Source organism: Colletotrichum spaethianum (genome assembly GCF_022836535.1).
Source record: "Colletotrichum spaethianum MAFF 239500 DNA, contig12, whole genome shotgun sequence".
NCBI classification, from domain to species: domain Eukaryota; kingdom Fungi; phylum Ascomycota; class Sordariomycetes; order Glomerellales; family Glomerellaceae; genus Colletotrichum; species Colletotrichum spaethianum.
Genome location: NW_026054782.1, coordinates 1211976 through 1237314, shown reverse-complemented (window position 1 = coordinate 1237314; position 25339 = coordinate 1211976). Strand labels below are relative to the sequence as shown.

Here is a 25339-nt window from a genome sequence, read left to right as displayed (position 1 = left end):
ACAAACTCGACGTCACCCCAAGCGCCACCTCCCTGGTGCACGTTGCTTTCCAGGTTGCCTGCCTCTCTCGCCCGTCTTGTATTGTCCCTTCTTCCTGGTCCATCCCGGCGTCCCGTTCAGGGACTCGAACCCAATCAACACAGCCCACCTCATCTCCTCTCTTGGCCCGTCAGCGGCTTTTGCGGGCACTTGGATCTCCCCGTCCGTGTCTTTGCACTATTCCGTTGAGCACCAACGACGCCCACGCCAACGCCAGGACGGAGCTTGGTCACTGCCGACAGCTACTCCTTGCAACCGCCTCCACCCCAGAAAAAAATCCGCCCACGCGCTGCATCTCACCCTACCTCTCACTCACGCTACCTTTAGCTCAAGGTACCCCCAAAAACCTGTCTGACCGCGCCGCACTTCTCCAACCAGCTGCCTCTAAACAAGCACACACATACACACCCACGTTTACCGTCGGTGATCACGCGCCGCCTTGTCAACACTGAAATCCTTCTCCGCCGCCGCTTGTCGTCCGTCACCTCGCCGTCTGCCAGCGCCAGATCCTAGCCTCATTCATCGCACGGCCTATCGCACGACGGACCAGCAAGCCAACGCATCGCCAACATTTCGTTGCCAACGTATCCGAGACACACGCCGCAGCCTTTTTGGGCACTAGCTCACGGGGTCAACCATGAGCTTCCACTGAGCTCTGCGACATTGTGAATCAACGCCCACGCCTGCTCCCGACCTCGAGGACCCCTTCCGCCGCGGACCCTGCGACATCTTCACCTTCCCTCTACCGTGCTCCCGAGCCCTCCGACCTCCCTTGTTTTTCTCGCCTTGGCACTCGACAACCGTGTCCCACCTGCAACATGGCCTTCACATCTCAGTATCGTATGCCGGGCACCTACTTTGACGCACAGCCCGGCGGAGTTCACCCGGGCGTCTTCCGGCCCCCAACTTCTCCCTCCGCGGGCTCTTCCTACTGCTTTGCGAGAGCCAACAGCTACCACTCAGAAGCAACCACACCTCTGGCCCAGGCGAAGCGGAAACGTCGGACCGACGCCTCGCGCGAGGCTACACCGCTGCACGAATGGACCGATGGGAATATGAACCTCGACAGCTCGAGCGAACTCCCCGCCCACGAGACCCCTCTACCCATCCGGGGAGCCCGCTACACCCTGGCCGGCCAACTCGAGACCCCGGGCGCTGCTTCGAACACGCCTTTCGAGAACGGCACGCTCGAAGAGAGCCTGTACTCCGACACCGACTACCGAAGAGCCCTAGGATCGAAGCGACCCCATGAGGAGATAGAATCGCCTGTCCCTGGCCAGCCCACGATGCTTGTCCAGCCCAGCCAGCCAGTCTCCGGGGGCTGGAGCCGTTTTGCCTTCAACACGATTGGAGGCGTCGTCGGCAAGGTCTGGGAATTTTGCAAAGCTGGAGCCTTTCGAGGCTTCTCTGCCGGAGGCGGCAAGGCCTACACCATTGACGGTCAAAGCCTTCCGGAGCCTGCACCGGCTCCAGCAACAGAACCCGCTCCCGAGCCCGAAGCCGAAGCAGAACCATCCGAGAAGACGGACGAGAAGGTGAATGATTGGGGACATGAGAGTCCTCCGCACTTGGAGGTGCCTACACCCGACACCAACAGCACGTTGCCGGGCGGATTCCCCCGGCCAGATTATACATTCTGCAACCGCGATGCACCAAACCCTTTTGCTCTCGCTCCCGAGTCCACGCCGTCGCGGCCCGCCGTGAAGCGCAGGCAAACGAGTGCTGGGAACCACGACGAACTGCGCAACTGGGTCGTGGTGGACGAGTCCGGAGCCGGCGCGAGACTGGTGTCGAGGGCATCGATGCGGTCAGTATCTCGCAACACGCGCCCATCCATGGTGACTGGCCGGAGGATCAGCGTTCCGAAGCCCCGTCTCAGCTCAATTCCGATCCATAACCGCAGACAGTCTGCGAACCGCGAAGACTTCCCGGCGGATACCGCTCCGTTATCGTACCGGGAGCCTGCGAGCTTCGCCAGCGTGCGGTCTGCGGAGCCCCCTAGACCCCTGACCGGTCCGTCGCCGAGTCGGATCCCTCTGCCCTCCCAATCCGCAGGCTCTAGCCCGAACCCATTTGCAAAAACAAGCACCTCGGCCAGGCGGCAAAGCGGTATCCCCTCGCCGGCAGCGCCGTCGGCTTTCAGCCCCCCGTGCGGTCCCACCGTCGTTCCAATAGCAGCGCATCGGCAGCATCGCCTCGCGGAAAACTCAAGGAATTTGGCGTGAGTTCCATCCGGGAAAGTCCGCGGCTGGACGCGGAAGCAAAGAGACTGGCCGCGCGTAGGGTCAAGGACGAGCAGGACACGGATGCGCGGATCAACGACTTCAACCAGAGACTCAAGGAGATGATCCGCCAGGGCAGGGAGGCCCTGGGCACCCGGATCGAGGTGGATGACGACGTTGGTGGATGGGAGGATGATTAATTGCGCCTTTTGATGCTGATTTGTTTTGCTACTTTCGGCGTTTTGCTACAAATATTCTGGGACGGATTTGCTAACGGCGGGGAGTCTACGGAATTTTTTTGCGCATGATACCACCCGCCATATCCCATGCGCACGCTCTAGGGCAGGGAGTCTGTTGTGGCCACGACTCTTGAGGGCTGCGAAAGTGGCCATAGTCACTTTCCAAGCTTCGAGGCTTGCATGTAACTGTTACGGGCAGTTTGTTACTTGAATCCACAAAGATTCACACTGTTCTATGGGGCGTAATTCTGATATTGTGTCTGTCTTTGCTTATGACTTGATACATTGCGTAGCAGCCGGACCACGCTTCAACACCGTTTCCCTTGTCTATGTTGCCGGATACCAAGGATTTTCTCTCCCCAGCCGAGGACCCACGAACTCGTCTTTGAATGATGCCGTCGCTAAAGGCGGAAGGAGAGATATGGAAAAAGAGAGAATCAAGTATAAACGAACGCTGCCTATGGATTGAACGCAATTATTTTGCCGAAAATAGCCTCGCCGTGTACGCTGTTACCCCATGCCATCGCTGCCTCCAGGTGCTCAAAGTTGGGTTGGCCGTCGTGGAACGCCGGCGGCCTCGCGGGCGGGCAGATGCGTTGCCGCTCCGCATGGCATTGCCGGCAGACGTCGCCGTCCCTTGCATTGCCGACGTCGGCGCGGCAGACCTGGCAGTGGCTTGTGCAGAAGAAGCGCGGGCAGTCGACGACGGCGCACTGGCGGTCCATGGGCATGTGGACGAGGGTAAGGTGCTGCTCGCCGCAGCGGCAGGTCTTGAGGTGGCAGTCACGGCCGGCGTGGCCGGGGAGGCCGCACATGCAGCAGCGGGCCTTGCACATCATGGCGGTGACGAGGGGCGCGGCGTGCGGGGCGGGGCACCGCTTGACGAGGTGCCTTTGCGGGAACGGGCGGCAGCGGCAGCGGTTGCGCCTGGAGCTCGTGCAGGCGTCGGCCGTGTGCCAGTCCTGGCCGCAATGGCCGCAGGGCTGGTCGCATTCTTGCGTCGTGTGGAAGTGGTTGAGGCAGTTACGGCAGGGGTCCTTTTGTAAGTGCATGAACATGGTGCTGATGTGGCTTTGGAAGGCCTTCTGCTGGGCCTGTTTTTCTCTGATCGTCTGAGCCAGCACGAGCCCATTGTCCTCGTACGGACTCCCGCTGTCGGCCTCGAGGACCATTTCTGGTGGCCTTTGGTGGGGCGGGCTTGTGAGTGTACACTCGGGGAAGTCCTGGGGGGCGTCAGAAAAGACAGAAAGGCTCATCGACGACAGCCAATATCAACATCGCATCTACATCCATGAGCCGGCGTAGATAGAAAGGCTGCCGGTCGACGAGATGTCGCGGTTCACATGCGACGGCAGAGTTGCAGAAAAGAGTAACTCGAGCGACCTGAGATGCTGATGGAGGTAAGCAACACGTCACATCTCGCAGGAGGTACGTAGCAAAGAAGACCAACAAACGGCGCTTTCCCGTATGATCTGTCCGAACAGCAGGCTTGTTCGAGTTGCGGCATATGTTGACTTGCTTGGGATGAGATCACGTATCGGCGTAAAAGGTAGGTAGGAAGGTGACTTCTCACCGAGACACGCCAGTTAGAGGAGGGGGAGGCGCGCACGGTGCAAGTGCCGGGTAGAGTAGGATTCAACGTGCCAACGTACAGTGTTGAGAGTGTTAGACACAGTCAGACGTACCTACCACGGGCTTGCCGCGGCAGGTGGGCGGGCGCGTATGACTCCTTCCGTCATTAATGCTTCATGTCACGGCCTACAACGTCACGCTCCGCCATCGCATTAGGTGGTTTCAAGCAGGCAATCAGTCGTCTCTTCTATTGATAAATACAATGATTTCATGGTCTTTCTCTTCCAGTAATCCCATCCACCTTGCCAATGTCGAATTCAACAATGCTTGACTCACGCAGGCAATGACGGAATCATGCTACAACACTCTCGCTCTACCCGCTTGCAGATGGAAAAATATCAACTATCACAGCTTATGTTCTCTGAGAAAGAGGGAAGCAAAGAGTCCAATCGTCGACGAAATGAGTGAGACACCGTGGCTAAACCCCAAGCCCTCCACGTACGACTGGACAATCGCCTTCGCGATCCCGCTGTCTGTGTGGTCGATGAAGTCGACGTTTGATCTTGCTTTCTCGATTATCTGTCGCGCCCTTCACGTCAGCAACATACGCATGTTGAAACAGAGAGGACACCCCTTACCTTCTTCCTTGCCACTGCTCCCAAGTCCATGGCCTCCAGCAGGGCATTCAGCCTCCACTTCATCGTCTCCATCATCACCGCGCTCATGGACGCAAGCCCGAGGATCATGCCAATCTGGAACGTCAGAAACATTCCCGACGTCACGGCCGCCTTGTGCTTTGGGTTCACCGCAGCCTGGACGCTGATGAATCCTGCCGACTGCACGAGACCGGCCCCGAAGCCGCCCGGCACGATATACAGCGACTCCCACACATTGGTGTCTCCGTGCCACCGGAGGAGCAGGAGGACATACGAAAACAAGGACGAAATCGTTCCAGCGATGAGAAGAGTCTTGTAACGTCCGGTTCTGCGACAGGTCAGCAGTCATTCATCCTCTTTTGTCTGGTTTCAACCCACTTCTTGATGAGATATCCCGCAAGCACACCTCCAATTGCGTTGCCGGCGACGGCCGGGAAGAGATGGACGCCAGCAACCGTGTTCGAAACTCTTTGAGTGACTTGAAAGTACAGCGGTACCGAGAACATGAGGCCTAGCTGAGCAGCAATCTGGGCCCCCGAGACGATGTACGTAAGGACGATGTCGCGATGCTTTAATAGCTCGAGTGGGAAGATGGGTTCCTCGGCCCACCATTCCTCGGTTGCGGCAAACAAGCCACCGAGCACAGCTGCCGCGCCGAACAAGACGAAGATGAGAGGGTGTGTCCACGGGACCTTGGTGCCTCCAATCTCGATCGGAAGGAGGAAAGTCAGGATGAACAGTGCCAGCAGCGCGGCACCCAAGAAGTCGATTCTCGCCAGGGCACTCTTCTTCGTTTCTTCTGGCTTTGCTCTCTCATCTTGGGCCGCTTCTTCTTTTTCGACGCGCTTTCCCTCCGGCAAAAAGAACCAGCATAACAGAACCGCAACCAGGAAAATGGGGGCTTGGCCAAGGAAAGACCAACGCCATCCAATGGTGTCAGCAAGCCAACCTCCGACGGGGCCGCCGAGACTCCGACCGATCGTCGAAGCGAGGTTCACACCAGCTTGCCAGGCTGCCACATCGCGGAGTGGGACGAGATCTACCCAGGTCAGTCCTGATTACTGCGCGAGGGTATTGAAGTTGTATATACCTGTGATCAGAAGCAGACCAAGCACGTTCAAAGCCGAGCCGCCTGATCCCGATATCACTCGGCCTACAACCACCTGCCACATTGTACGGCCGACACCGACCAAGGCGCTGCGGAACTGTGAGCTGGGGCTTCAAAAGCTTGGAATGGTACTCACCATCCAATGGAAAACAGTGCGTAAGCCACCATGAGCAGGGCACGACGGCCGTAGATGTCACTGAGCTTTCCATACTGCTCCACTATCAGCTTCTGGTGTTTCTGGACCTCTAAATCCCACTCACCAGAGTCTGTGTTGCCGCGCCAGCAAGCGCAAAAGAGACAAAGAGCCAACTCGAGTTCTCCAGGTCGTCGAATTCCGAGGCAATCGTGGGATGAGTTGCCATCACCAAAGAGCTATCAGCGTTGGCGGTAAAGGTCCCAACCAGCAGGATCGCCACGATCTTGATGACGGCGGCCGTCGGTAACCCTTTGCTTGTCGGCTTGGTATCGTCGGTGGCGGCGGGCGCCACTCGTTCGACATCGTCACATGCACCATCGACCACTGCCGCAGGTGTGAGATGCCATGGCACGAACTGGCCGCCCGAGTCCCCGCTCGATGACGACGTCAAGGAGCTCTCACCTGAAGAGCTCGATTCGCGTCGAGCATTCGGCAGCAACGGCGACCTCTCGTCGACCCCCCGTACTGCGTCGTCACCATCAAGCAACGTCTTCTGGCGAGCCATGTTGATTCAGTTGGGTTGTGAAGGAGAGACAAGAAGAGCCGCAAGCCGACGAATCGAAGAAAAAGAAGGTGTCATTGGTATTCAGACTTTGGTGCACCTGGGATTATCCTTCCAGGTCCCGGAGGACAGTCTGTGTCCGAAGCATGGCACTGCAGGTTTCCTATGTGTAGGGAAATTATCGACATCGGCCAATCAGGCCTGACATCATCTCCAATCTTTCCACGCTCTTTGCCAGTGAGTCAATCGACTTTAAGAATCTTGCCCTTGGACAGGATGCAAAAATTTCCCGATAAGGGGATCCAGGCTCTGGGGCCCTGCCATTGCGACATATTGCGCCATCGCCGCCATGCGATTTCGGATCCTCCTCGGGCCCCCCACACGGCCGGCAACGCGGTGGAGACCGGTGGACTTGCCGACCATCCCAGCGGCCCAAGTTAATGCAAGGGCCCATACTGAGCGTGACGGGACTCGCTGAGATGATGCTTATTTTCTGCGGTGAGTTCCTGCTTCCTAGCGTTCTAGTAGTAAATGGGGAAACTTGTTCAATGAACCTGGGGAACCCGTCCAGATCTCGATCTCGCTGCCGGATCAGTTTGTGCTTCGGTAACTCAGCTTGGCCGCACTTCGGAGCCGGACTTTGGAAACAACCATAATTCGAGTCAGCAACACAGCTGACTTGTGCTTCTGGAACCTTGCTGATAGTCCTACCGCCGTTGCGGTACCGAACGTCACTTCCATCGGCGGAACTTCGCGTCGCGAGAAAACGAGTCGCTGCAAACTGTGGCCAGCTCAACTTTATCGCCGCCGTTTCGTTTCCGCCCCCGATTCGCTTGACTTGGGCCGTGTGCGGTTTAAACATGGCTCCCCGCGGAAATGAGACGGGCGTGGGGTTGCCAGCCAAACATCGGACTGATGATGTTTCATTCTAACCCTTTCAAGCCTTTCTTGTCGCCCTCTGTAATGTCGCCCGTAAATGATCAACTACTCATCTGAATTCTGTTGCATCGCAGCTGAGGCGAAACAAGATGTCACCCCATTCATCCCAGGCTCAGTCACTTGATGTGAATACCTTTCGAGGCGCAACCCCGTTCTTTTTCGGCATGAAGTTCTCGGCGCCGACGAGTACCGTGTCTGACCTCCAGTTGCTGTTGTTCGGCAGACGAGTTTGGACCGAGCCGAGAGACCGTCTTGCTGCGTGGCTGTGTTGGAGTTCGGACGGAATCTGTGTAGCAATCACGCGCACACGGTGCTCTTTGAAGAGACTGATTGCGACAAGTCCTGGTGCCCCCCGACTGCGGACTCAAGTTCAGAATACCGCTTATTCACCAACGGCAGGCTGTTGAGTTGGCCGATACTAGTCTCGAAGCTTTTCCTGGTGGCTCCACTTATAAATCAACCGTACAGAGCGGTCCGTACTCGATGCCTCGTTTCACCCCACAACTAGAAGACGTAGTTTTCGACATAGCTCGCACGGCCGAGCCCATGCATTTGTAGACTGGGGGCTGAGGGTGTTTATTTCTCTCAGGGACCACCGGACGCGTCGTAGCCAAAGTACCATTTGACCTTGGCATTGCAATACAACTCTTGAGCATGTCATCAAAAACAGCTTAATGGGTGCTCAACCTTGTCTTGCAACCAATGAGGACGAGCAACTTCGACCTTAATCAAACATGCCCTGTCCGCCGTACTGATTCCTAACATGGACTGCGAATGTGTCCTTAGCCACAACGGATTCTGGCCCATTCTGTCCGGTCCGCGACCCCGAAGCCTGCCTGACCTATTTGCTCCTTTCATTCGAAACGCGGACCTTGTTCAATAAACCCCGTCGCATAGCATCCAGTCTTTATAAATAATCTGATAATACTGTGATCTTGAGGCTATAGCACTGAACTCTCTGACATATTTAACGATGGCCTGTGCCATCACATCCATTAGAATAGGTACCTCGCCGACAGAAATGCGGAAGAACGGGTCCGTGTTGTCAGCCATAGATGAGCTGGCTGAGAACCCGAAGCTCATCTCTTTCGTGATGGGGAGACTGACTCTAGTCGAAGTCTGCAGCACCAAATTGATACAAGCCTAAAGACGTTCGCGATTGTTTAGTTCAGTATCGAGGAACTCATCGGTAACAAGTGCGCCCCCGGATAGACGACCTTGGCCGCATGCAAGACACACTCTTGGAGACCACGATAAACCGACTCAGCATTGTGAGTCAACATGTGCAGTCGGGCCTCATAGATTTCCGGGGTGAGGGACGGCAAGCATGCCACGCCATGCCGGGACAGCACGCCTCCCGTGTTGCGTCTTATCTTTCGTAGGAGCTCGTCCAAGTGTGAGGGCGCCACAAAGAAGCCGGTCATTTGAATTTCCAGGCTCAGTTGGGCGTACTTGCTCGCGCTCTCATGGTACAGCACTGCCGGTCCTCCATCGCTGCTTGAGGCCCAGTCGAACACGGACAAGCCCCCAGAGATCATTGTTCCGTCGATAACGACAAGACGGTCTTTTCCGCCCGCCTGTCCCGTCACCTTCTTCAAGAAAGCACGAATGTCAGTGCATGGCAGTCTAACAACATTCACCACAGGATCCAAGAAGACCACCCGCGCCCCGGTCTCCTCGGCAGCACGGATTGTATCATCAGCATGGAAGCTTTGGGCAAAGTCCACGTTGATCATCTTGCCCATGGCAACAATCTGTTCCATGGCCTCGAAGTAAATGTATGGCGGTAGGGTAACCCTGTCACCCGGGCGTAAATGGTGCATGACATACTGCCATACGATCTGGAATGCGGCCCAACAAATAACCAAGGTATGATTAAGGCTCTTCGAGAACCCACAGAGGCTCTTCCCGCCTGACGAGAGCATCCCTCAACTCGAGGATCATGCGCTGTGTCCTCGCGACCATATCTCCCAGCACGTCTTCGCTCAAGCAGTCGATATCTAGCTCGAGCTGTCTAGATAGTTGGCGTCTGTGACTGACAAAGTTATGCAGTATTGCGATTCTTTCGTCGAAGCCGTCACATGGGCCATCCATCACGCCTTCCGGCAAAGTCTTGGCTTTCGTGACTGAGGCGTCCACCTGATTCTTTTTCAAGACTGCTGCGCTTCCATTTGAGGTCAAAAGGCCCTCGACTGGAGCCTTCCTAGCAAGTTTATCCAAGGCTCCATTGCTATTGGAAGGATTAGTGATGTTTCGAAGGGCATTCTGCTGTCGAGCCGTGGGATCTGCGACATCGGCTACAAGAGCACAAGCAACATTATTGGAGCTCAGGTTGCCGCCGGTCAAGAGGGCTAGAGTCTTGCCCCTCAGATCGTGCAATAGGCTGTTCGCATGAGTGATGGCGAATATGGCCGCTCCAGATGAACCCTCGATGAGCAGGGATTGGTGCCTAAGTGATAACGCGATGCCCGCTAGCACCGCGTCCTCGGACACCTCAACGACCTTGTCGACGTGGGAGTCCAATATGTCGGCAAACTGGGTCGGCCGCACTAGCTGTACCGCCTGTCTATCACAAAGAGTTGCTTGGGTTAGACTGATGCAGCATTTGAGAAAGCCGAACGCCGTTCTTCTCACTGTCAAGAGACCTGCAAAAGATTTTTGGATGCACGCAAATGACCTATGTCGAAGGCGAGTAGATCCGGCACCACGACGCCACCGCGGCGGTAAGACCGCCGCCTCTCAGCGGCAAAATGACTTGGTCGAACGCCCCAGCGTCCTCGAAGGCCTCAGACATGAGCGTGCCGGCACCCGCCGCCACATGGAGGTCGTCATATGGCGAAACGTACTTCACCATGGGCTCACCAATCATGCTGCCAATGGCCGACAGTTCTTCAATACGAATGGCTTCCGTAGTCGCCCCAGCGAGGTCGTGACCGTAAAAGATGACCTCGTCCGCCTCGGCCAAGATACGCTTGGCTTTGAGCTCTGATACGGTTACGGATACTATTACTTTTGATGTCTTACGCGCAGCTTTCGCCGCGCGGCAGAAAGCTAAGGGCGTGGTTGCCGGCCGACGCGGTGATGACGACTGGCGCGGCTGTCGTGAGCAGCGCGTTGAGTGGTCCTCGAAACTTGAAGGAACCGGTTTCTTAATGGCATTCAAGTTTCGCCCAAACATTGTGGGAGCCTCCCCCTATCCAGTGCAGTTGCGTTGTCGGCGTGCGAACCACCCTGCCGGACAGTCTCGCCTGGGCTTTGACAATTTGCTGCGCGAGGCATGACGGTGAAATTTGATCCCGGCAGCTGCCGTTGCGAGCGGATTGCTTCATTTTTAACTTGAAGACGAAGAAGGCAAGTGATTGTTATTGCACAGAAAGTCTTCTTGGTATTTCTGAGTTCATTAATAGAGACTTGAAGTATGGGTTGGGACAGGACTTCTTCTGATACAACACCTTTGGCTTTAGAAAGCAGCCACGTAAGATGTTGAGACGACGAGGACTTCCAGTCGGTTTGGAGATGTCCGCCTCTCTGTTGGCAATGACATTTCCCGCAACTTCAGAGTCACTTGTTTCCTTGTCGTCATCTGAGAACGTGAAACTCCCTTGGAGATCAGGATGAGAAGGATCGTGAGGGTAGTTTCTAGCAGACTTGTCTTGGAGGATGACCCTTTTCCCGGGCTAGGCAGTTCAATCTTAGTCGATATGATGGCCATTGCGAACGAGATTCTGAGTATAACTAAAGGTTTCAATAAGAAAATGAATCAAAGGACTGAGTTCGGATTGCTAATGACGGGGTTGAGAGGCAAGTATGGCGGATTGTAACTGCTGCTGGGAAGACAATATACGAAGGTGTTCTATGTGGAAACACAAAGCCTATTCATGTTTTCACAAAACCTCTCACTCAATTTTCCATTTCGAGATGACGGCTATTCTACTATGGTTCTATGGATCTTGGGGTCGTGATTGATTGACTGGTCTATCAGCTTGCAAGCCAATAGCGCCGAATCATACAAGAGCGGAGATTCTCGTCGGTGGTACGTCCTACGTTTCTTTACACCATTGGTTCTAGCCCTACACTGAAAACGGGATATCAATTGGGTGACCAAAGACACTAACGCAGAGTGCATTTTGATACTTTGCATTCTTGAACTGGTCGAGGGGGGAGGGTCTAGCCTGATTGTGACCGGAAAGAACCGAGACGGCGAGCTCCCTCCTTTCCGCCACAGACATTTTTCCAGACTCTCTCAAAACTGGAATCCCACTCGCGATGGAGCCTCGGATGGGCCAAAGCAGTTGCCCATTGTTCAACCGACACTCGCAATACGACATCCAGATCCAGATGACTAACACTATGTATGAGTGCGATAGTAACCTCTATTCCTTCGACGGTCGGATTGACAGTATCGGGCCCCATCTGAATACAACACTCTAGGTCTGGAGCAGATAAGCTCTTATCGTCCTTTTTGGCTGCCTGGTCAACCTCTCCCTACGGAGTCATATCCTGGGAATAACGCCTATGGTTCTGAGCCGTCAAATCCTGAACCTATTTAACAGCTTTCCACTAGTCAGATTATGTATCCTGTGTAATCACATCTTACGCAACTCTCAACGGAAGATGATACTTTAATTACGACCCTATCGTCCATTGAGGTGACCATCAAAGAGGGGAAGTACCATTCAAAGCGAAAGAGCGAGAACAAGACACGAGGTCAACCTCAAAACATGTCCACAGAAGAAGGGGGAAAACCGAGGCCATTGCTCGAGCAGTATTCGGGAAGTAATCGGCCTCTTGACGGCTTTATTACCGACCTCGAATTCCTTCATGGCATTCAAGTGGGGTAAGTCTACCGATGCCCTTTGCTTATCTACAGTTACTGAAGAGACTATGGGGAAAGTACTATCAGAACCTTTTTGAAGGATTTGGCAGATGGAAGAAAGCAATTCCAAACTCGGACGCATGAGACACCGATACAAGCCATGTGAGAGCAGCGAGAGCGCTACCCAAACGAGCATCTAGCACACTTTGCATGTACACATCAATGTCGGCGGCGACGCTTGACAAGATCAACGAGAGGGGTTGGAAGAGAAAGTTGGATCCAAAGGATACTCGGAGTCTCGAACTCATGCTCCAGCTGGTCAGCGACTCCGTCAAACATCGACTCAACACGACGAAGAAACACTGGGCTTGGGATGACCTCGGGGTCACGTATGCGGCAGGGCTATCGGACCACTCTGGTTTGTGGAAGACTATCGTTGATCAGTGCCGTGGGGCGTCATCTTTGGTTCAGACGAAGAACCCCCTGAAAGCCTTCAAGACGATGCAAGAAGTCTATCACAAGCTTTCCATTGCCGCTCAACAACATTATCCATGGGTGGTAGTCTACATCTGGAAAATCTTTGTGTACATCAGAGGTATTAGTAACCGACCTCGTCGTCCTAATGCGCCATTTATCAAACGCTTCATCAGCTGTTTTTCATAGTCACTTTGCTGGCGAGTTTCGCATTGAGGCTTTTGAGACGTACCAATCACTGGCGACGTCTGTTATTCACAGGCAGAGCTACCACTCAAAGGACCTCGTGTCTGTCTCGGAATACATGCTTTCTGCGTATAGAGAACGAGGCAACTTGAGTCTGGTCGAAGAACAGGAAAGCTGACGCTTTAAACTTGGGGATATACTACGAATTGTTATGTGGTAACCTCCAAATATCTGGCACGTGTTCTTTGAGAAAGAGACGACAAACACAACTGCTGGGAACCGCTCCGTAACGCAGTTGAAAAATTGAAGACAGGAGACCGTGGGTATCGAATGAGAGCAGCACAGATCCAAGAAACAATAGCTCGACGTTATACGCATCTTAAGGAGATTGAGAGAGCCAATGTAGAAAGGAAGATCAGAAACGACATTTTGGACACCGTCGAGGACTGGCCGGTGGCTCAGAGCCCATGGGGCGTTTCCAGCGGATCAACGGGTGATGGTGAGGTTACGATACAACAGAAAAAGCCTTCGAAGCGGCAAAGACGACGTCTGAAGCGTTCCAACAGAATGCATTGACAGCGTTCGATAGCGAGAACAGCGTTCGCAAACAATCAGATTGCAGAACACATGAGGCGCTTTGGTATGTTAGAATGACACTGAAGCCCACAGGAGCTTTAGCCTAAGTAGCGCCACTATTCCAATACGTCCTTTCGCATCGTCCCGACTTCCTTTTCATCATAAGCAAGATTTCCCAAAGAAAAAGAAATCGAGTTATGAGGTCAATGCTGGCCCTGGATTTAGCGGCTAACGTGTGAGTGGTGAGCACGCAAGCATATCCACGACGTTTATTTTCTCAACCTGTCAATATGGTGTAACAAAGAGGAAGTGGTTTGTGCTCAAACCTCTACGGCAATAAGCATAAAACAGAGATTTAAAGAATAGCTAGGTTCATTATTCATGTGTAATCATTCTGCGAGTCCTGTCATTGGTGACTCTACCATCCAAACTAGCACCCCGGCATCCACAACGGCCGCAGTTGCAGAATTAGGCGTACAAAGCGCTTTTGCGTTTTCCCCTTTCAACCACAGAGCTATCCATCTGAGTTAGCCATAAACACATCACGGAGTGGTCTCACGCAATATGGGTACAAGCTATTTGAACGTCCTTCCGCCCATCCGATTCCTTCCCGGGTTTTGTCCCCAACATCCATGCGCGACGGATCCGCTCAGACGGTCATCGAACGACGGTGTTCCTCCCTATGAGCATACCCATGAACGGGCCTTTGATCCTGCCCGGTGTTTACGCTGGACACAAGCTTGAGATGAGATCTCCGACAACCAGAGCTCGGGTTGGATGTAGGTCTCAAGCTCCGGTGCGGCAGGCCGTTTCCGTGCGACACCCGTCTAACGCTGTCCGCTGTAGCGCAACGTGATCCGGGCTGCTTTCCGGCACGCTAGTTCTAGAGCCCTGGCCGCGACTGGCACTGCCCAAATGAGCAGGGCGTATGTTCTTCAGGCTTGTTGACCAGCTTTTCTAGCCCCCTAAACCACTGCTCTACTGGCAGCCAAGCTCAACAGCGCTAGGCCAAGGCCTTGCAATACGAACCACCTCCGCTCAGGAAATGGAGTATTTCTCGACCTCCGTCAACGGCTAAGATTATGTCCTATCAGGAAGATCAGCACCCATCGGGTGGTGCGTTGGGCTCTGTGTTTGTCGTCGGGACTCGCGGACCTCCAGATGTCACTGTTGGATGACATTGTGGGAAGGCTTGACATAAGTCGCTTCGTATTTCTTCGTTGCGGGTTATATCCAAGCTCTGCAGTACGTCTCTCTGTCGTCCTTGAAATCGTTGTAGATGCCTGTCCACACTGTCCGGTCAGCGCATCGCGGGCGATCCGGCTTGTCTTCATCCTCCTTAGGGCATTCGGGCAAGGCGGCCTGCCACTCGGCGTTTGTACGCGGCATCCAGGGCTTCGGCAGCGGCCAGTCGCTGAAGTGGACCAAGTAGGACCTCGAGATCTCTTCCATGGCGTTCCATTCCTCATCGTCGTCGGGTGCGAGGTATTTCGTGTGGTCCTTGCCGCGGAACTCTCCTGTGATGAGCGCAAGTCGTCGATGCGGTAGGATCATGGCTGAGTCCTTGAACATGCGGTTCATGACATCCATGTCGACGTCGCCAGACCTACGCGCCTCCTTGATGATTTTCTTGTAGCGCGCCTTGTTTGGCTCTATGAGCATGACATGGGAGCCGAGGACCTGCTTGACAACGGGCGTGTCCTTTTTATTCAACCAGTAGGCGCGTGGGACGGCGACGGCAGCCATCGGGGCGAGGAAGTAGTGATCCATGCTCTTGAGGACTTGCGAGTCAGAGTCGAAGACCAGGACGCGCGTGTAGTCGGTCAAGTCAAAGGCGTGGAGCTTGTTGATACTCTTGGCCCATGTCGCACTGCCTTTGTGGGTGGAAAGGAGGCCGAAGGGCCGTAGAACCAGGTCGGGAAGTTCCTGCTTGATTTTCTTGATGGCTTTGGCCTCTTTCGAGTTTCCTTCCGTCCACTTGTCGGGGAAGATGAGGACCTGATCGTGCCTGGTAGCGAATAATGCCAGGCGGTGGAAGTTCATGATCTGATGCCAGTGTGTCAGCCCATTTCACTTTTCAAGGGATACCCGTGACCTGCGCCTCCGGAAAACACAACTTACAGCATTACATAAATAATCGATGTCGGTTGCATATTGCACATAGGCGAATCGGGGATCGAGCTGCTCGGTGGTCCAGAAAGGTATATGTGTCGTAAGAGACGAAGCCGCGGTCGAGGCCGCTTCGATGGTGTTATTCTTCAATACCTGTCCCTCACGAAGAGGATTCTGGATATAACTGTGCTTGATCGATTGATAAGCAGCCAGAAGCAGAAAGACGAAGACGCTGGACGTCAACGCAACTGCGCGTTTTGTTGAGAAAAACATGGTCTCCTCGGTAGTAGAGCATCTGTTGCTCTGACAGGCGGCGGAAGCCTAGGCCCCCTCAAGACACTAATACACAGTATGGGCGTTTTGTTAGCAAATCGCTCCACGTCGAAAAGAATTCAGATGGGAAGTATGAGATAGCATGAGGATTGCGGAAAGCTTTCGACACAATAAGAGGAGGGAGCATCCAATGTAGGCACGCTTCCTTGGCCCCAGAGGCCCCAGGGAGGGGCAGGTGCAAAAGGTTTCCCAAATAAGTGCCCGTACAGCCGAAGGGGGGCAGTCTCGTAGAACTACGCACTTCCGTGACGCATGATGCTCGAATTCCCGCCAGAGAGGCTGTTAGCTGAGCAAGGTTCATTGGCGTATCCGACCTCGTATCCCCGTTGCCTAATAACTGGGCAAGTGGGGTATGCAACCTATTTAGGGGTCTTGGGGTTTCTTGGGGGGCAGTAGTCAGCGCGCGATGAGAGACGATGCGGAGCAGCCGGAGGCCCAGCTTTCCAACTAGAACCATGACTGATTGGTTGGACCGCTGCAGTCGTGGTTACTTCGTTGGTATTCTGGACCAGGGACCGTCGGCAACAACCGTGGAAGAGGGATATTGCTGTTCCTATTATAAATGGGGTTCTCTTTGGGGTAAAAACTGCAAGTTGATCACAGCGAATACGTAAGTGGGATCGTCCTGGTAAAAACATTGCCAAGTGGAGAGTGAGATGATGAGAGCCAGCGAGTCAATGCCGAGTTAACCACGACACGAGGTGATTGCCGACCCCCACGAACACTCGGGTGCAACGGGCGGATATCCCGGCGCGGTCGCTCGCTTGATCGAGAAGCATATTGTGACTATGGCGAGAGAGGAAACGGGAGAGAAGCCCCAAGAAGGTCAGCAAAATCAACTTCCAGAAACAAATTTTCCGGTTTATAGCGGCAGAAAGCGATGCACGCAGCCTATGCGCACAGACAACGGTTGCGCTCATCCTCGCCATGTTGCGCTCATCAAACCTTCTAACGCACTCTGGTGATAACAGGAATTGACAGAAAGCTTAAAAGCTCGTGCGAAGAAGAAAAAATTGCCGCCTGCATATTGGTGAGTCGACAGTCGACACCCATGTCTTCTGCATGCAGGCCATTCTTCAGACGAACAACAAGCTGATCACCATTAACCCCTGCCAGTTAGGGTACTAGTTGCAGGCTCTCCTGGAAGAAGACTGTGCGATACGAGCCTCTGAGTTCTGAGTGCTCTTGTTTTGTCCGCGAGCCCAAATTATCCGTCTTCCTTGCAGGCGCTGCCTGGGGCTTTCTCTACCGCACTGCCGGCGGCTCGCCGTCAGCCTGCAGACCAGAGCCTGGATGCATGCCGTCATGACGTCATACCCTACTTGATGCTTTCAGAAGTCAAGCTCATCCTGACGCACATGTTCAGCAAGCTTCTGTAAACACTGAATCCACACTAATGGATGTTCTTGGTCGCCATGGCGACTGGTATGGTGTAGATACAGGTTGGTTCCGTATGGATGCTGCAGCGCCTGCAACAAGTTTTACATGGAGGCGGTCTTCAAAGTCTCGGAGCATAGTTTAACGGTCGGCAACGCCCAGCTGGCAGATTATTCCTGCATGTTCTATCTGTGGACTTTTGTGGCAATCTGACTTCAGAACAGGAGGCTTACTCCGTGGTTACAGCGCTTTGGTCTGGGCATTGATTCTGCTGCAAGGCCTCGGAGGATTCCTGGTATGGTGAGCAGTCTACATAGCAAGCACAGTTGCCAAAAAACTACGCCCAAGGACTGGGTTTTCTAATCGCCTCAAAGATCCCGCACAGCGGTCTTCACCTTACACCTTAAGACCCATGGGGTATCGGGGATTGCATACTGACCAATCTACAGCTATACTGTGGCATCCCATTTGTTCTGGGGTGTGCGTTTGGTTCTTTATAAGAAACGAGATGCAGGACAGCTAAGGAGGGAGGATGGAAGTGACGAGGGTGCTGAGAAACCTAGAAACGAATCAATGGTCCAACAACGAACGACACGTACATGCATGGCTTGAGAAGTATCCGTGCCAGTGATTTTGCTTGACACAGGTCAGGTATCGCGTCAACGCTCACAGTTCTCGAAGCACGTCGTGATGTTCTGGCGAGTAAAGTGAGTTCCCTGGTCTCCGTGAACTCGGGGAATGGCCGTATAAGCCTCGCTCACTGTTCTTCCCAGAGGTGTTGATCAAAATAGTTGTCCAATGGGATAAATTTTCCGTCCCCCACCCCCAGCAAAGGGCAGAATCGATTCTTTTGCATGCTGCTGCCGGTATGTCGGTATAATACAAGAACGGCTGCCTAGACTACGCCGGATACCCTCTCTTCTCACTCTCAGTAAAGAAGATGACCATGCGCCACAACTTCTTGACCATGTCCTCCGCCTCGTCATCCAGAGCCTATGAGTCGGGTTAGTAATTGTTCTATGGTGCCTGGGGGTGGATGTACGAACCGCTGCAAGTTCCTCGACCAACTCTGACGGCTTGCCATGTTTCCGGAGGTGCTCCTCGACAACCTCGACCAACATCTCTTCCTGGACACCGAGGTACTCGACGATCTTCTTCTCCACAAATGGGCGGAGCTTGTCGCGGATGATGCTCTCGTCCAAAAAGTCCCATTGCACGCTCCAGTTCCACAAACCCTCCTTTTCGGAGGGGATTTCTTGCGCAAGGGCGCGAACAGCCTTGCTAATTTCCTCCTCGGTCATCTTGTCCGCAGCAGTCGTAGGCTCAAACTGGATGGGGATGAGCTGCCTCCTGGTTGTGCTGTCCTGCTCCTCGTCGTCGAGCAGACCCTCCACCTCAGCGACAGTTCGTCGTTGAGGTGCCACGCGTTGAGCTTGGGCACGTTGGGCAGCAGCTCCAAGCGACAGCTTGAACGGTGCGGGTGCCGAGGTCGCCGTCTGTTGCCGTTGCTCCATCTCTTGGGCTTGCTGGTCCAGGAAGGATTCGGCCATACCGCGTGCCCTCTCCATGTCCGCAGCCTCTCTACGTCGTTCGTCTTCCTCGGCTCTTCGGTCGGCCTCGTCTCTGGCCTGTTCATCCGCCCGCTCGACCTGCCGCTTTTTGACCCAGGCTGCATGGTCGCGGTAGTACAAGTGACTCTTCCTCGATGCTTCTCGTTCGTCGTCCCAGGCCTTCTCTCTCTCAAGCTGCTCTTGCATCCGTCTCTCCAGGCTTTCTTCTTCCTGAAGTTCACGGTCTTTCTCACGTTCCAGAGCTGCCGCCCGAGAACGCTCTCGGTTGACCCATTTTCGCTCGGCCTCGAGATACATCTTGTCCTCCTCGGACTTTTGCTTCGAAAGCTCCCGTTGGTAAAGCTCTTCGTCGTCGGCGTCTGTCTCCTCATCCTCGCGGTTGATCGAGAGATCGGCGTTGGAAATACCTCCATTCACGAAGGCCGTAGTGCGGCTGCCATTCTGTCCTCTAGGCCCGGATGGCGCGTTGTGCATGCCACGGGGGCCGACAGGAATGTTGTTGGAGTTGGACGGCGGCGGAGAGTCGTGTCGTGACGGCCGAGAGGGGCCATTGCGGTTCCGTTCCATCTCCTCCATCTCTTCCTCCCGCTTCAGTCGCTCCATGTCTCGTTTGTTGCTGCGTTCTCTGAATGCCGCGATCTCGGCAGCAACAACCTCTCTCATCTCGGCAGGGATATCCGCGAGCTCATCATCTTGAGCCAGAGGGATGTTGACAACCTCAACGTTGTCTCCAGAGTTGCCCATGGACACGTCGCCTTCGCCATCGGTCGTCGCAGCTGTCTTGGGATACGCAAGGTCCCGAACAACCTGCCTTAATGCTTCCCTAGCAGCTTGCGTCCTCGACTCAGCGGCACCATCGTCACCTCTGCCCTCTTTGTACGATTCGAGGTACTTGAGAGAATTCGGATCGACCGTAACCTGGAGCTTGACCATTTCCACTCCATCGAATGAGTCGCCGTCTGGAGGTGCCTCCGCCGGGCCTTGTCGCTTGAGGGGAACCTCGAGGTTTTGAAGTAGATCGGAAGCGCTCGCGAACGAGTCGGCGTCCTCGTATTGAGCAAAGCCGAACTTGGTGCCTTTGCCGTCAGAGAGGACCGAGGCTGCGGTATCCCATCTCCGGAGTTTGCCTACGGCGTTGAGGATTCTCTCGATGCCCTCGTCGCCTCTGACACCTTCGGGGATCTTATGGACGAACAATGTGCGCAGCTTCTCCTCGCTAGTAGGTGGGACCAGCGACTGCATGTGCTCTCTGGCGGCAGCCCGCGACTGATCGTATCCGCGGTCCATGCCCAGGCCCTGCCTGCCACCCGTCGGGGTACCGCCGTCCTTCCTACCAGCATCTGGGCCGCCCGGCTTAGCGCCTATGGTTCCGAGTCGAATAACGGGGGCACTGAAGTTGATGTTGGGGAGGTTCGCGGGAGCTTGGAAGTTAGGCGGCAGGCCGCTTTGTCGGTTAGCTTGTGCGTTGTTGGATTGCTGGACACCAGGAGGTGGTGCCATTCCCGGAGCGGAAGACATGCCTGGCGGAGGGCCTGAAGATAAATTAGCACGATATCGCGAGGAGGATGCGTGGGATCTCAAACCTAGACCAGGTGGGGGAGCCATGCCAGGAGCAGCGTTCGACCCCGGGAAGCCGCCATAGGTTGGAGGGGGCCCGTATGGGTTGCCTGCTGAAGATGTGAGTTAAGAAAAAAAATTGTGTAGTTGCAATCCAGGACTACGCACCTCCGTATGGATTGTAGGCCATGTTGGGCTACCTAGTGATGTTGTCGATTGAAGCCGATCGTCAGGCTATCGGCCGACACTTGGAGACCGTTTGACAAGCGTTCTTGGACGGGCCCAGATCGATTTGTTTGGCGCTCCAATGCGTTGTAGAAACGCTATTGTCCAGAAGTTGGGAATCTCCGCCCGATAGTAGAGAAGCAGTGGCAGGTCAGGTATAGCCAGATGGAAGGGAAACGGTTCAGAGGAGCGAAAGCGTGAGGGCGGAACGGGGAGCTCTGAAGCTCTTGGTCTGTCTCTGGCGCTGTCTCTGGAACCAGATCCATTTCTTCCCAAAATTCGGCGCGCGAGGCCAACGCGAAGCAGCCTTGAACGCGACAGGCCTCTGATTGGCCAGTGTGGTGGGGCCTCCCGGGGGCGCGGCAGCACACTTCTCCGAGAAAGCTCGCCGGCCAGCATTCGCGATCCGACCTCAGGAGGAATTCTTCTGGAAATCCAGCTACAGTGGTACCATCGATTGTCAGCATAATACCACGCCTGTACCCATTGCGTGTCCATTGACCATGTAAGGCGATACTATAATACAACTGGATACTCTTATCTGACTATTCTCTCTCTAGGGCATCCGAAATTGGGTTGTTGAGCAAGAGGCTGCTCACCTCCTGCACAATTCGCAATCCCTCCTTGCGGGTATCGCAGGCCCTTCACCAGCCTCTTTGGGTCCAGCCGCGCACATTCGCGACCTCCTCCATTCTCTGCGCACCCCCTCGCTCTGGTTCGCGATCAGCAGCTGCCGAATTGTCCTCTAAGCCAGCCTCTACCGTTCCCACGCAAACACCACCGCCTCCGCCCTCACTCGACGCTGCTGCTGCTTCCGGGAACAAGCAGCCCGGTAGTCCCTTTACGTACGATGCTACATCCGATGCGTTTGATATTTCCAAGATCATCGCCATGGAGTCCGACGAGTTCCTGAAGAAGCACTACCCGACCGGCCAACAAGAGCCGCCACTGCGCACGCGTCCCTCCACTGGCCGTACCGTACATCTCACCAGCAACGTCGACTTGGCCAAGGCCCTGAAACAGCTCGATTTCCAGACCAAGAAGAACAAGACCAGACGCATGTTCCAGCTGCAAAGATTTCATGAGCGTCCGGGAAAGAAGCGCAAGAGACTGAACAGCGAGAGATGGAGGGCCCGCTTCAAGGATGGTTTCAAGGCAACGGTGCAGCGGGTGCAAGAACTGAAGAACCAGGGTTGGTAGGAGGGGAAGCCGACAAGCGTAGCTCATTACTGCCTAGCGTACTTAGACGATGCTAGGCAAGCTTCCATGCGGCGGTGTATAATATGTAGCAATCACAAAAGAACTTCCAATACTGAGGGTTATGTATTTTTATGAGTTGTAAGGACAACCTCCTTCTACTAGTCTTGGAGATTCCGGCACAAGTTCTCTTAGAGAGGTTTCCTGGAGGGTGAGGGTGCCGGACTAGTCTTGATCCGTGGCCGGCTTCTGAAGACCGCCTCCATGTCTTCAACTGTCATCAGCTCTTCAGCAAGGATGGACGCGTCTGGATCCAACTGCAGCGTCTCTTCCTCAACAACGGAGATCTGGCTTTCTGCCCGCGCCCGAGTCCTCGACTTTTTCAGTGACCTTTGTCTGTCTAGCTGGGCCTTTTGGCGAGCGGCTTCAAAGCCCGCCATGCTCTTTCGTGTGCGAGAGACTAGATCATCTTCGTCGGTGACGTTGATCGTAAGATCCTCCATTTGTCGATTGACGCTGTCTAGGGAGGGCTGCAGCCTCAAAGTGTCATCGTCATCGTCTTCGTCCTGATCATACCTGGCGCTCCGTGACGATCGTGCCATGGAGAGCCTCGTCCGCTCAGCAAGAGACAAGGTATGCCGAGGCCTGGATCGTTTCATGGGCGACGGCGACGCGTTGTCGATATCGTCCAAGATTTGGTCTGCCAGTTCCTGTGTGGGAGACTTGGGCGGTTCTGGTGAGCTGTCTTCCCTCTCAAAAGTGACACTGAAGCCCTTTCGTTCTCTTTCCGGTGGGGACGAGCTAGGATGGCGAGTGGGAGGTTTATCGATGACCTGCTCCTCCTCTGGGAGAGGAGGAGTTGGCGGGGGTATAGAAAGCTCGGTGTGCGAATCCGGGGGTAGTAGTGGTGGGCTGAGTGAAGAGGGCGGTATGTCAGCCGGTCTTGTCTTCTCGTTGGAGAGCGTGAGAACCGGGCGACCGTCGTATCTACCAGACTGAGGTGCATCATTGTGGAGCGAAAGGCGTCGCAGTCCAGTGTTCAGACCCTGAAAGTCATCCTCCAGCTCGCTGAGCTCCGAAACAGTTTCTTCTCCGAGACTCTCCCTTGTGCCACCATTAACATCCGGCTTTTCAGGTTGGCGGGTACGCGGTGGTCCCAGCATGTCCGAGAGATTGATCATGGGCGCCGAGCCCACTTGAGCCAACTCCGCCTCGCAATCATTCAGGAGGCTTGTGTAGTCCCTTGTAAGAAGTGGGATCCTCTTGGCAAGCTGCTTTTTAGGGTTCATCTGCCCCAAATGGAGGTTCTCGTGAATGTCGAATCCGAGTTCGATGCCACGCTTCGGCCTTTTGGGCTGTGAAGCTGGAGATGTAGCAATGCTGCGCCTCTCGCCAAACATCTTCGCCTGAAAGTGCTGCCACTGAGCCAGCCTCTCTCGCTGTGTTCTTACTCGGCCGTCCAGCTGCTCCAAAAGGCCTTTCCCATGGTCTTCCAGGTCGGATAGTCGACCAGACTGCAGACGTCTCCAGACTCTGTCGAACGGCGCCGATAATACTCCATCCTTTCGCGCATTCGAATCTCCGTAGAGAAGGGTCTCCATCCACTGCTCGTTTCCGGCCCAATTGTTCCGGACCGTTCTCCAGGTATCTAATTTCAGGTCGTCTGGGACATCTCGATGCTTTGAAAGCTCACTGGCTGCCTTGATCTCTTCTCTTCTTCGCGCGATTCCTCTTTCTTTCAAGTCCAGCAGCTCGGCTAGTTCGTGGTATTTCTTTCTCGCCTCGTCCTTCCGTCGCACCGCATTGGTGATTGAAGCTCGATGGGCGAGAGCAAGCGTTATGAGCTCCGTCCTCTCAGCGCTGTATCCACGATTTTCCAACGCCAACTGCTGGGCAATCGCAGGATATTCGCGTTCGGCCTCCGAGACTTGGGCGACAATCTTTTTCAGAACGGCGGACGAAAGGACGGCGAGAACTTCTTCCAGTCGTTCCCCCTTGCACTCATCCAGCATGGTCTTGCGGACGACAGCATCTCGTCCGAGGACTCCATTCTTCTTTGCCTGGTCGAGGCTTCGAAGCAGGGCGGCTCGCAAGTTCAGTGATTGGACATGGTCTCGGGGCGGGAAGAAGGGCTGGAGCTTCTACAGAAGTAATGTTTTAGCAGGATACAAGGTTGGCTTTGATTTGTTTTCGACATACATTCCGCGCCTCTTCTGGGTCCCAGAGGACAAAGAGCTGGTAAAGTGTCCATTCTACGCAGTGAATGCGCTTCTTCTGAACGGAGAACGTCTGCGCATCGAAGTCTGGCCAGTCGGGGTACGAGGGGAAATCGAGAAGGCGAAGGTTGGTGAGAAACAGTGACACGTGCGTAGTCGAGACAGGATTCGAAGCTATTGAGGGTGCGATGGGTGCGGTCGACGGCTTGGTTGTTGTCCCCGAACGCGTTTGCCGGGATCGGACAAGCAGAGAGTTGGGCGGCAGAGTCGCCATGACGACATCTTGTAGCAGACAATTGTTGTCGAAGAATCACAGTTGAATCTTCTCGTCCCGAGTTTCTCCCGTCAGGTAGGAGGATAGGGGCAGCGTCGGGCCAGGCGCGTGTCGCATTGAATAGACCCCGGAAGCACGAAGCGCATTTGTTGTGTTGATGGTGGGGAGCAAACAGCGGTGGAAGGGTAAGCCTAGCCCAGCAACGCTTAGCGACCAGGGATCCCCAGATTGTACTTCGGTTAGTGGCCCGGGTTCCGTCCATTGGCCGCCGTCAGTGCGGTCGACTGGACTCGGCCCCACCCACTCTTGCCCTCTCTCTTACTATGTACCATGCCTCACTACGTACGGTCTTGCTCGGTGTATCCGTGTCTGATTCCGTCTATCTGAACAATGTTTCATGTTAGAAGACGAGACCATGCAGAGTACTTCATTTTTACTCAGATATTACTGCGCATCGTTGCTCTTGCAGCTATCAACTTTGTCTACGAAGTCGTTGGTGTTCCGCTGTTCGAAGCCGCCTGGGCATTTGTAGAGTTGTCGATCGTGCAGGCGGGGTGCGGGTGTCTGTGCGGACTCCTTTAGCGCCCAGTCTGAGATCCTCCAGTCTCCCAATGTTTTTCTCCGAAATCTTGGATGAGTTGAATTTAGATTAAATGAGCCGAACTTCGCACAGTCAGTAACATCTGCAACAAACGGCATAGGAACTTGGAACAACCCCCCAATCAACGGTTCAACCTCCCTTGACATTAAAGAGGGTTCATGCAAGGTAACCAGTGAGGTGATGGTTGCAACTCACTAAATATGAAGAAAAGAGTCCACCATTTACCCCAATGACGCCGAGGCTTGTTTGGTCACCGTAGCTGCACATGAACAGTGTTTAGACACTCGCAGGTCGAATCATTTGGCACTCGCGTCTCGTGTTCTTCTTCAAATACACTCTATATATTGCCAA

General features: G+C 54.5%; 9 protein-coding genes across 9 annotated transcripts; 2 read left to right on the top strand and 7 right to left on the bottom strand.

Moving 5' to 3' along the window:
* Positions 1 to 857: 857 nt before the first annotated feature.
* On the top strand, positions 858 to 2461 carry ColSpa_05673 (uncharacterized protein; the record flags this gene model as incomplete). The annotated part of the gene is made up of 2 exons (XM_049271885.1): positions 858 to 2018; positions 2102 to 2461. 2 exons carry the CDS (start codon positions 858 to 860, stop codon positions 2459 to 2461), a joined length of 1521 nt encoding a protein of 506 aa, XP_049127842.1.
* Positions 2462 to 2958: 497 nt separating this feature from the next.
* ColSpa_05672 (uncharacterized protein) lies at positions 2959 to 3672 on the bottom strand (the record flags this gene model as incomplete). The annotated part of the gene is made up of 1 exon (XM_049271884.1): positions 2959 to 3672. One exon carries the CDS (start codon positions 3670 to 3672, stop codon positions 2959 to 2961), a length of 714 nt encoding a protein of 237 aa, XP_049127841.1.
* Positions 3673 to 4477: 805 nt separating this feature from the next.
* Positions 4478 to 6537, bottom strand: ColSpa_05671 (vacuolar membrane-associated protein iml1; the record flags this gene model as incomplete). The annotated part of the gene is made up of 6 exons (XM_049271883.1): positions 4478 to 4651; positions 4711 to 5056; positions 5107 to 5767; positions 5819 to 5940; positions 5973 to 6073; positions 6097 to 6537. The coding sequence occupies 6 exons, from the start codon at positions 6535 to 6537 to the stop codon at positions 4478 to 4480; spliced, it is 1845 nt and encodes a 614-aa protein (XP_049127840.1).
* A 2099-nt stretch (positions 6538 to 8636) lies between these two features.
* On the bottom strand, positions 8637 to 9236 carry ColSpa_05670 (uncharacterized protein; the record flags this gene model as incomplete). Its single annotated transcript, XM_049271882.1, has 1 exon — positions 8637 to 9236. One exon carries the CDS (start codon positions 9234 to 9236, stop codon positions 8637 to 8639), a length of 600 nt encoding a protein of 199 aa, XP_049127839.1.
* A 112-nt stretch (positions 9237 to 9348) lies between these two features.
* On the bottom strand, positions 9349 to 10651 carry ColSpa_05669 (uncharacterized protein; the record flags this gene model as incomplete). The annotated part of the gene is made up of 3 exons (XM_049271881.1): positions 9349 to 10026; positions 10190 to 10476; positions 10498 to 10651. 3 exons carry the CDS (start codon positions 10649 to 10651, stop codon positions 9349 to 9351), a joined length of 1119 nt encoding a protein of 372 aa, XP_049127838.1.
* A 4101-nt stretch (positions 10652 to 14752) lies between these two features.
* On the bottom strand, positions 14753 to 15568 carry ColSpa_05668 (glucose N-acetyltransferase 1; the record flags this gene model as incomplete). The annotated part of the gene is made up of 1 exon (XM_049271880.1): positions 14753 to 15568. The coding sequence occupies one exon, from the start codon at positions 15566 to 15568 to the stop codon at positions 14753 to 14755; it is 816 nt and encodes a 271-aa protein (XP_049127837.1).
* A 2679-nt stretch (positions 15569 to 18247) lies between these two features.
* Positions 18248 to 20436, bottom strand: ColSpa_05667 (RNA-binding protein MRN1; the record flags this gene model as incomplete). The annotated part of the gene is made up of 3 exons (XM_049271879.1): positions 18248 to 18340; positions 18394 to 18602; positions 18900 to 20436. The coding sequence occupies 3 exons, from the start codon at positions 20434 to 20436 to the stop codon at positions 18248 to 18250; spliced, it is 1839 nt and encodes a 612-aa protein (XP_049127836.1).
* Positions 20437 to 21591: 1155 nt separating this feature from the next.
* On the top strand, positions 21592 to 21900 carry ColSpa_05666 (37S ribosomal protein mrp21, mitochondrial; the record flags this gene model as incomplete). Its single annotated transcript, XM_049271878.1, has 1 exon — positions 21592 to 21900. The coding sequence occupies one exon, from the start codon at positions 21592 to 21594 to the stop codon at positions 21898 to 21900; it is 309 nt and encodes a 102-aa protein (XP_049127835.1).
* A 188-nt stretch (positions 21901 to 22088) lies between these two features.
* ColSpa_05665 (uncharacterized protein) lies at positions 22089 to 24387 on the bottom strand (the record flags this gene model as incomplete). The annotated part of the gene is made up of 2 exons (XM_049271877.1): positions 22089 to 24029; positions 24097 to 24387. 2 exons carry the CDS (start codon positions 24385 to 24387, stop codon positions 22089 to 22091), a joined length of 2232 nt encoding a protein of 743 aa, XP_049127834.1.
* Positions 24388 to 25339: the final 952 nt, after the last annotated feature.